General features: G+C 29.7%; 1 protein-coding gene across 1 annotated transcript in view; it reads left to right on the top strand.

Annotated features, from left to right (window-relative positions):
- Positions 1-11,231, top strand: part of LOC106467709 (GRAM domain-containing protein 4-like) — a 43,838-nt gene that overhangs the window by 11,915 nt on the left and 20,692 nt on the right. The window contains exons 8-12 of the mRNA XM_013928084.2: positions 162-253; positions 4,018-4,109; positions 4,443-4,488; positions 5,953-6,021; positions 8,887-8,930. Coding sequence (XP_013783538.2) covers positions 162-253; positions 4,018-4,109; positions 4,443-4,488; positions 5,953-6,021; positions 8,887-8,930 — 343 coding nt within the window. The remainder of the gene's footprint in view (positions 1-161; positions 254-4,017; positions 4,110-4,442; positions 4,489-5,952; positions 6,022-8,886; positions 8,931-11,231) is intronic.

The raw sequence follows: 11,231 nt of genomic DNA, 5'->3' as shown, positions 1-11,231 counted from the left end.
AATGTTTTTTATTGTGTGCCAGGTTAACGTTGAATATTATTTATGATTTTAATTTTATACACAAGTGCCAAAATACTGTAATTATAAGTAGAATAGTCTGAACCTGCCAAGGAACTTGACAGTTTGGTTAAAATCTGTCTGTCTGTCTTTTTATTTATTAGGATATGCTACAAAACCAATAGTTAATGCCATGGAAAGTTTAACAGGACTACTACATTGGAATACACTAGGTACAACCCTGTTAGCCTTTGGGGTGAGTAGAAAGTAGAAAATTATTTTTATTAGGGTTTATGGAGCATTCTGGGGTAGAAGTTAACTTTTTAAGGCAGTAATAAGAATTTGTTACCTGACTACAAAGGTAGTATCAAAATGATCCTATTCACTAGCTGTTTACATGTATGAAAATACATATACAAAAAAACAGCTATTTTAAATGGATTGGATAAGCTGTATTACCACATAGTAGACTGTATTGTCTTGAAACCACCTTGTACTCAACTATTTGTTAATCTAATACAATAATTTTTACATAATATACGATAGATATTGATTAAGCCTATAATATTTACATTTATTTTTCATTAAGAGTATAGTAAAAGAACAACATTTATATGTGCTTGGATGTGGCTCAAAGTTTGCTCTGACCTTGTACAGGATGCCATTCAACATGGATATTATGAATTTGATATTAGAGTTACCAACTTTTTCTGTTACTTTTCATTGATGATTGTACAACAGTTCATGCCAGAGTAGAGAAAGTACAGTAAACAGTAATACTGAATGTAACCTTTGATGTGAAATTTAGGAAGTTGTAGAGGTTATGCAAACTTTTTGATGAACAAAAGTATTTTTATGCTTCACATGAGCATCACATTGAACTCCAACTTGTCAGAGTCTGATTTCAGCATTTTCCAGATATATCTTTAGTACAAAAAATTATTAACACATCTGATTTTTTTTTGTGTACAACAGGCTTACACTGTAGACTAAAAGCTTGCCACATTTTGTGAAGATACACTTTGTAGATTTTGAATTATATTCACCATCACTTATCCAAAACAGGGTTGATTCAATGAACCATTCCCGTGCACACTCAGATGAAAACCAATATTATATCAATTCTGTTCTTCAAATTTAGAATAATTCAAATGCAATAGAGGAAAGGAGTGAAAAGGAAGAGAAGGGTTTGATATAATAATGTTACAGCATTTTTAGCTTAATTATACAAATTTCAAGCATTGTAGCTACTGATTGATTTGCAAACTTTTATGAATGTGTATAAATTAGTATAACGTAAAGTTGCATAAATCTTTTAAATGTAGTGGTACCATATTAGAATTTGCTGTTCTTTTATTTTTTGAACTAGCTGCAATTGTAAGGTAAACGAGATACAATAAGACTGGAACAATAAGGCCATTTTTTCAAACTTTTCTTCAGACATTTTGATTTGACACAATTTTAAGGAAATATATTGATACATACTTACAGTGTCTAGTAACAAGTATCAGTCAGTAAACTGACAGTGTTAAAAAGCTGGCTTCATTTTATAAAATATGTATTTAAAAGTGCATTACCCTCAGTTAAAGTAGTAAGATGTATAACAAAAAAAAATAAAAGTTAAAACCTTTCTCAAGATTTCGTTTAGTACTTCTGTTTAATACATACTTTACTTGGATCACGATTTAGCTAGCTACAGTACCTGTTCTAATATATGTTTTCTCTTTATTAGTAAGAGTTCTGATAAAGTAATATCTAGCCATGTAATTACTGTATTTTTATTTTTGTGGGGCTGAGGGGAGTGATCAGGATATATTAAAACATTTAACCTTTGATCTATAAAATAAATTCACACCTTGAAATTTTTTCTACATTACCAATGTGACATAAATGTGATCCTCCCACGTGTCTCCATGGGCAGGTACTAAATTACAAATTGTTGCTTAGCAATCACAAAGCTCTATTAGCAACAACTTCCTGTTATTTGACATTTTTTTAAAGTTTGCCTTTATGCTGTATTTGATATAGGAGTAAAATGCTATTATACCAAATAACTAATAGCAAGATGCTACCAGATAAACATTAACTTTGAATTATAGGTTTACTCTTAAATACCCGTGGTGCATCAATTTGACACACGCCTACTGCATGGTTCATTTTGTTGCATTGCAAAAAAAAATCAAGAAATAGTTTGCAACTTCAGAAGAACGTTCTACAAATTATGTAGCTTCTGTCAGTAAAATATTTTATTTTTATATACAATACTTTTCAAAGCAAGTCTAAAATAGTTGTCTGTGATGTATTTTTTAAGAAACAATCGAAAATGCTTACTTTTGTTGTAGATTTCAATTACTGATTTATCTTCCTATGTGATTGGAAAATTTTCCAAGGAAGTTTTTATCCTAAAAATTGTAAATTTTGTCTTTGTTTGGATTTGAAAAAACATCACACACAGTTTCATTATGTTTATGATCACTAGTGTACAAAAAAAAATATCTTTTTTTACTATACCAAATTTATAAGCAATCCAACTTTTTTTAAGTCGTTAATACAAAAGTGTCATTTAGTATATTTCTTAAGATTTAAACCATTTTATATTCATTCATATGTATGTATTTTTAGATTTCATTTTTCTGACTTTCTTTGCCTGTTCAAGCAGTTACTTAGGCCATTAAAATGTAGCATAAACACAACACAACAAACATTGGCCTTGTCAGCTAAACGAAACGTGATACATTAAAATACCTTTACTAGACAAAATTAAGTATCTTCCACAGACTGTCTCAAAATGTTTGGCAGGTTTTTTCTAAAGATTTGGTTTTAATACAGTTGTTTCATCCTGTTGTGTTTTAAACTTAATTTTGTCTAGTATATCACTAAAAAAGGTTTTTAATGTGATTTCTGTAGACCTTTTAACTGTCCTTTATATCGAAACTTGATATGGTCAAGTGAAAGATCATTTAACCAAGCCTACCTCATATTATTCCACAAAAAACATTTCTTGTCAAACTGCAACATCATAATTCAAATGAAGTATAAAATGGATAACTAGTTGATCAGATTTAGGTATCGAGAAGATAACTAATTCATCAGATTTAGGTATCGAGAAGATAACTAATTCATCAGATTTAGGTATCAAGGATATAACTAATTGATCAGATTTAGGTATCAAGAAGGTAACTAATTCATCAGATTTAGGTATCAAGGATATAACTAATTCATCAGATTTAGGTATCAAGAAGGTAACTAATTCATCAGATTTAGGTATCAAGGATATAACTAATTCATCAGATTTAGGTATCAAGAAGGTAACTAATTCATCAGATTTAGGTATCAAGAAGGTAACTAATTCATCAGATTTAGGTATCAAGGATATAACTAATTCATCAGATTTAGGTATCAAGAAGGTAACTAATTCATCAGATTTAGGTATCAAGAAGAGAACTAATTCGTCAGATTTAGGTATCAAGAAGATAACTAGTTGATCAGATATAGGTATCAAGTTCATAGCTAGTTGATCAGATCTAGGTATAATGAACAGCTTTTTTTGTGTTTCTGTAATTAATAAAAATATTTTATACTTGAGAGATTCAAGTCATATCAACAAATCGTTTTTGATTGGTATTTTAAATTTTCAGTAAAACAACAAAAAAATAATAATTCCATGGTATGAAAATCAATTCTACAAATTTTCTTCAGAGAGTTGAAGTTTCAAGTTAATCGAGACACGGGGTTTCATAAAAACAAAGCAGTACGAATAAGAAAATCTTTTTCTCCATTTATTTTAGCTATGTATGTGGTGGTGGATGGTACTATCCTTTTTTTTTGTTGTTGTTGTTTGTGAAAAGTTAATTTCAAGTAATTTTTGTTGTTGAAAAGCATTCACTTTTTAACTTTGCAAACGAGAAAATCCACAAATTTTTACTTTTTGAAAATGTTTGTAATAAATTAATAAAGAAACCTATTTTAGAAGTGTCTCAAGTGTTCTCCAATTGAATGCCACTATAATTACCCTTACAGGTGTATATGTACACTGTGTATCATGGTTGGTTTTTGCCATTACTTCTTTTCTTGGCCAACTGTCAACTGCTACTCAACTACCTCCGGTACAGGTATGTAACAGATTTCAGCAAATGCTGGCTTTTTGGATTTTTAACATAATTGAACTTAATGCAATTCCATTTAAAATTGTATCAGTTTTGAAAGACACATTGCAAAAAAGAAACTCGGTACTAGTTTCCAGAAATATTTCATTATTGATAACAATAACTTCTACATTATATGTAGTTGTAAAAAGGTGAGGAAATTTTTGTCTAGTGTATTTGTAATCTTTTTACATTTTTTATTTGGGGTTTTAAGTTTAACAATCACTGTTGTCAAATAGCAGTAAGCAAACATAGTCTTTCCGTCACTATTTGATTATATATTTGTTTTCAATGTTTTAGAGGCTGGTTTTCATCATGCTGTGTCACAAGAAAAAATGAGCAAGAGGTAAGAGTGAATCTTCTTTCAAGTATTTTCACAGGTTGGCTGGGTGTAGCCTAGTAATTAGCATGCCAAACTGTGAATTTGAAGGTCACTATGCCACAAAATTGTGCTTTATACTTTGGGGCTCTGGACGCATTTTAAGAACGATGGTCAAATTCCACTATTTGATAATAATTCAAGAGTTGGTGGTGGATGCTGTTGACTAGTTGCTTTCCCTCTGGTCTGTCAGTTCAAAGTTAAGGATGGTTATGCACAGATAACCTTTTTTTAAGCTTTGCACATTATTCTCACCAACCCAAAGATATTGTACAGTATGTGAGGTGAGAGGAAGAGAGCAAAAGAAGATGTGATTGAAGAGAGTATTTGGTAGAGTGTAATGATTAGGGTTACCATATTTCCAGAGTCAAAAAAAAATTTTTTTATAAGGAATGACACTGAAGCAGTTCTGAAACAGTTTAGATTTGCTGAATAGTCTCATATTTATTGCATCGCATTTTAAAACCATAGTGAAATTCCTTAAAAGCTTATCTATTTAAAGAATAATAGATTAAATAAAAAAAATACACCTAAGTTGTCGTAAACACACTCAAAGGAAAAATATTTCTTCTTAGTTTCTTTTTCACAGCCAAACAGTACTTCAAATCTCAGTTCCTGCAGCTGTTCAATGACAGATTAGACTAGGAAAACATAGCTGAGAGGGAGGAAACACTGTACGAAGTGATTCTCCAAGTAAAATTTGAAGGAGCTGTTTATAATGACAAAATGTACATATCAAACTCACATTGAAGTATAGAGAAACTAGAACGTTTTAATACTTTCATGCTTTCTTATCAGTACAGAAACAAATAAGGCTAGAAACTGGGATATCTGGTAATTCTAGAACTGATTCTACTCAACTGCAATGCCTCCATATGTTTACGACAAAATATTCTACTCAAACAAAATTCTCAAGTGCTGCCTGTGAATGTAACTATGAAAACAAACTATTGTAATAATTTTGTCATAAGATTTACTTAGAGTATTTTACAAACACAATATAAAATTATGGTAAAGTAATTAAAAAAGCATTATTCAAGAACTTGTTAATTTTTAGTAATAAACAACGTTAAGGAATTCTAGTACCTTCAGCCACATAATAATTATAAATTTTTTAGAATGATGCATGCGTATCAATTCGGTGACGATGATTATTTAGGTGTATTTTAACCTGTGGCTTTATCTTCTGATGCATGCGTATTGATTCTAGGTTAAAATACACCTAAATAATCATCATCACCGAATCGATACGCATGCATCAGAAGATAAAGCCACGGTGATGATGATTATTTAGGTGTATTTTAACCGGTGTATTTTTATCTTCTGACAGAATATATGCAGAGTTCTTCAATATTTCATGTGTTAGCTGTTTTTGGTATCTTTAAGTTTGAATTTATTTAGGTCTTAAGTGACTCATTTCTGTCTATTTAGGAAGGAGATAGGGATTTAGGTGTTTCTGACAAATTCCAGTTAGTTCTGCATGTAGCTCGTAAAGTGCAGGTAAGTTTTAAATCTTCCACTAACTGAATCCTAAAAGATTAAAGAAACAAGTGTAATTGTTTAACCACAGAGTATTATAATAAATCTTTCAGTGGTAGTAGATATTTAAAAAAAAATGTATTTGTAATATGATATACTTTGGTTTATTTATCTATTGGAAGGATACCATTTTGTTTTATAAATTGAATGTAACCAGCTTGAAAGACGTTCTAAACCTAGAGGTTTACAAAATCACAAATTACCATGTTTTGTTACTATGATTAATCTATTCATTAGCAGCTTCTAGATATATTTACTTGTACAAATATTGAATATATTTTCAATTTTTGTTGTTACATGTGAATAATATTTTTCGTATCTAATGTGGACATCTTGTGTTTTGAATAAGAAGTCTACCACTACTACTCTTAGGTTAGGTATCTTAAAAGAAAAAAATATTTAAGATAATAAATGTGTTTACTTGTGGTTAGTGATACACTTAACAGATTTTAAGCCACGGAGTACATCTCACATTTCCTGAGAGTTAGTTTTATTAAATCTTATTGGTTGTAATGCATAATATAATTTTTGGAATTAAATTTACACTTATAAAGAATATTTTGTGTTGTTACTTAGGTTATAGATGTATGAATGATTAACCTATATCTCCTAACCTTTAAAGATTACTTTGTGTTTTACTTATTTTATAGATTTAGGATTAACCTAGATCTCCTAACTTCTAAAGATTACTTTGTGTTGTTACTTAATTTCTAGAGTTAAGATTAGCCTAAATATTCTAACTTCTAATGATTACTTTGTGTTCTTAGTTAGTTTATGGATCTAATATTAGCCTGGATCTCATAAACTTTATCTTTATGCCACCTTTAACTATTCAGTAGCCTTTGAGAAAACTTTTTATACAAAAATTTCCTTGACATATTGACATTTCATTAATCATTAGAAATTAAAATTATACAAGGAAGATTTAAGGATTTTACTGTTTATGTTTTGTATGTATGTTTGAAGTTTATCAATCAGTATTTTTTTATAATGAAACTTGGCTGATACCCTCCTTATTAGGTGACCCAAAATAACAGCCCGTGGCAGTTAAGCCTGTTATATTGTACTAAATATTTTTCCTTTGAAACATGAATATACAAATATTAGTACCTTTATGTTTTGTTTCACACTTTGAATCTAGAACGTAGGTTGACATTGAATATGTATTATTTATTTTGGTTTGATATATTGTTTGAAATATTAGTAAAAGCATTAGATGACTGGTACTAATTATTTTTATTAAATATCAGTTTATTTCAATTTATCTTGATTGACTAATGTAACAGGTGGACATGTAGGATAGTCGTTGGAGCTTCGACTTCACCACCGGTTACAATAGATTTATATTAAATCCAGGTGTACAGTCACAAGTGGAGTTCACAAGTCACTACAGTTAGAATAAAGAATTGACTCTAAGACTGAGGTTCAAATATAATGACACTTTAATGGACTATATCAAGATACTCGGCTACATCGAAATTACCGAAGGTATCTTGGAAAATATTAACATCAAAATTATCAAACTCATCAATTTGTGCTGGTAATTGTTCCTCGGTTATGCTTTCTATAATGTCCGTTAAATTACTCAACACTTCCAGTAAGTTATCAGTTAACACATGGGTTGAAATATGTTCAGACATATCTTTGAACTTTCAATCATAACTATGTTATTCGATTCTAGAAAGAGATAGCTATAATTTACTTACATTGAGTTTCAGCGAGAAACATTGGACACTTGCAGCATAGTTACAGACATGGCTTTTCAAACTGGAGTATTCTTTACTTCTATGCTGCTGATAACTCCTTTCTGGTCCTTGGAGAACTTTTTCAGCACCAGAGAGAACTCAACTTTTTGGTCCCCAAAACAGAGGTTATTGTACTGAATCTTTTTGGTGTTCTTATGACTTTCCGAATAGTGTACACATCTACCCACAAGTAGGTCTGACACTTAATTCGTCGACTTTTGCAATCCTATTGTGATTCTCGGAACCAGAACCACTTGACCACTGGTTATAGATAAAGATGGTAAATCAGTGGCCTACTTGCTTGTATCTCTCCTTGCATTTTTGATATGGATCTTACATAAAAGTTCCGATGAATCTCTTTTTTAGTAACTGTGTCCAAGTTAATGTAAACTTTTCTTGTAGCATTCTTTCTGCTATGATAGAATCAGTCTGTAGATAATAATCTCGTGCTCAGTCTCTAATGAGGCTTTCATAGATATTCTCACAGCTGTGATAGCATCAGTTTATAGGTATTATAAACATCTACTTTGTTAACGTATTCTTGGTCAACCTTTGTTATATAACTTCTCTTGTGCTTTCACTAAATGTGCACTACAATTCTTATTATATATGTGGCATGCATGTAACTTTTTGTAATATCCATATTTTCTCAATACTTGAAGCATTTGAATTACAGTGAAATGCCACAAATGCTTCACTAAACCATTTGTAATTTTATTAATTTGTTATGCCAAGTAAGTTATATTCCTTCATAGGTTTATTTTTTTATTGTACATGGTAATTAGACTTGAAAAGAACTGGAGAGAAGAAAGGTGTTTGTATTTTAATGTTGTAAATGTCCTTATGTTCTAATGTGCTAAACATAACCATTACTTTCATGTTTATATGAATTTTATTTTGCTAACGTACAGGTTTTTTTTTCTTATAGTTTTTGTATTTTGAACTGTTTATAGGTAAAGGCATTTAAAAAAAATGGCTTTGGAAAGTACACAGTTGTGTTTTTTAATTCCAGGATGAAAGTATTTATGACTGACCAAGAAATATATTAATTTTAAGAATTAGAACATATTTCTCTTTATAGAATCAATCAGGCCGTATAGCAGATTGCTGTGAAAAGATCAAAAAGTAAGCTAATAATTTTTATTTCAGTTGAATTATTGGGCTGGGTGTGGTTTGGGAATTAGCATGTTCAGACTGTGAATCTAAAGGTTCATGGTTTGCATCATACTGCCAAAAAATTGCTCTCCACATTTAGGAGCTGTGGATGCATTATAGTTGTAAAAGTCAAATCCCACTATTTGTTCAGGTAAGAATAATCCAAGAGTTGGCAGTGGATGTTGTTATCAGCTTCCATCCCTCTAGTCTGTCAGTTCAAAGTTAAAGATTGTTATGTCCAGATAATCCCTGTGTAACTTTGCATGAAAATATTAAAAACAAACACAGTAATTGAAGTATTTTATGTTTTTCATTATATATTATCAATATTGTGTAAATTTTTTCCAATTTTGTCGCATCATAGTTCCATTTGTTTTTACTCATTCTTTTCATCAGAATAACTGAAACATCTCAAACAGTATCACACAAGTTAAATAACAAATTATGTAAAACTTTATTAGACAAAAAAAAAAATCAGTAAATATAAACAAAACAACTCATGTAACCACAAATGTAATGGTTACCATTTTGTATATTTGCATATTATAACCACACAACTCATCATAAAGTAGTACCAAATAATTATCAAAGATCTCTGTCAGTGACTTCTACATGTTGGGAAAAGTTATATTATTTACACAATATTGATAATATATAATGAAAAATATAAAATGTTGGGAAAAGTTATATTTGGAAAGAATGCCCATAATGTTGCATTAAACCTTTCTGTAACAGAGGGATATCACTGATATCTTCTGTTCCTTTCACTCTCAATGAAAAAGTCTTGAACAAACTGCCCAAAACTTAGTATGAACTTTCTAAATAGTTTCCAGTTCCTGTGAAAAATTAGCTTAAAATTTGATTTAGTATTTATATAATTTTGTTTAGGTTATGAAATTTCCAAATATTTGTCATGAAACAATAAAATACTTTTTTTCATCTTAAACCTCTTTTTTTTGTTAGTTGTCAGAAAGCTCTATTTTATGCATCAAATCAGTTTTAACTTGTTTGATATCCATTAGTATATGTTTTTTAATACTTTATTTTGTCAATTTAAACAGTCGACTTCTCAGTGTAAAGCATACGAACACGGTATAATTGAAAAAATAACCTTGCCTTTTCTGTATGGTGGCACCATTGCCTTTGTCAGGTGTGGTAGCATGATATTTTATCCACTTTATCTTTTAGTTGAGATCAGTTTTATATGATACCTTTAGTTTGTTATCAAAAAATAATAAGTTCTTATATTTGAAACACTACACTTAACAATATATTCAATAAAGATTTGTGTTATCTAAATAATTTGCTGTTGCAGACCTTATCTTGATGTATTCACTAAATTTCAATATCCTTACCTGATATCTTGTCATTTGAATAATTTTCCTGTATCTTTCAAATAGACATAATATAACACCAAACTATTATCAAGGATAAAAATAACATAATCAAAAACTAAAAATAGAATCCCAAACTTCTAATAATTTTCCTGTATCTTTCAAATAGACATAATATAACACCAAACTATTATCAAGGATAAAAATAACATAATCAAAAACTAAAAATAGAATCCCAAACTTCTAATTAGTTCTAAAGTTTTGTCTTGAGGTTATTTCATTATCCTTGGTCACACCCATTTTCAGAAGTGTATTGATTCTTACGAAGCACAATTGGGATTTAGATTGTATAGCATTGAAAACTTAGCATCTCCTCCATTTTGATGATTCTTGGCCTTAAGCTTTAACTCTCTTTAAAGATGAAGATCAGTGTAGAGTTCTCAATACTCGTCTGGACAGTGCAGCATTTGAGCAAACAGAAGTTTAAAACAATAAGACAGATGTCAAGCTAATTGAGAATGCTGAAATCTGATTGGAAGAAATAGATAAAAGCGAAGTAGCTAAGAAAAAGATAAAGAAAACTAGAAATAAGAAGTTTATGGTTGGACACTAAGAGAGACAGACATGATAGAAACAAAAGATCAGAAATTTATATTTCTAAAATATACTAGATAAGCATCAGATAATGCTAAAATATAAATTCTACAATGTTTGAGTAAAATATTTTAGAAATAGAAGTTTGTTTTTTAATTATAATTTGAAAAATTACTTTTAAAAGTAAAGAAAAACAAACTTAATGATCATTGTTTCTGTTTTTTTATCAGATTTTGATCGAAACATTCACCAGTTAATTTTTTCCCCTCACAATTAGTTTAATTATTTCTTTGTATTATCAAATGAAAAGAATGAATATTTCAAGTTTATTCGACTTTATTAC

The sequence above is a fragment of the Limulus polyphemus genome, unplaced genomic scaffold (genome assembly GCF_000517525.1).
Source record: "Limulus polyphemus unplaced genomic scaffold, Limulus_polyphemus-2.1.2 Scaffold2714, whole genome shotgun sequence".
NCBI lineage: Eukaryota > Metazoa > Arthropoda > Merostomata > Xiphosura > Limulidae > Limulus > Limulus polyphemus.
This window is presented reverse-complemented; position numbering and strand designations above follow the sequence as displayed.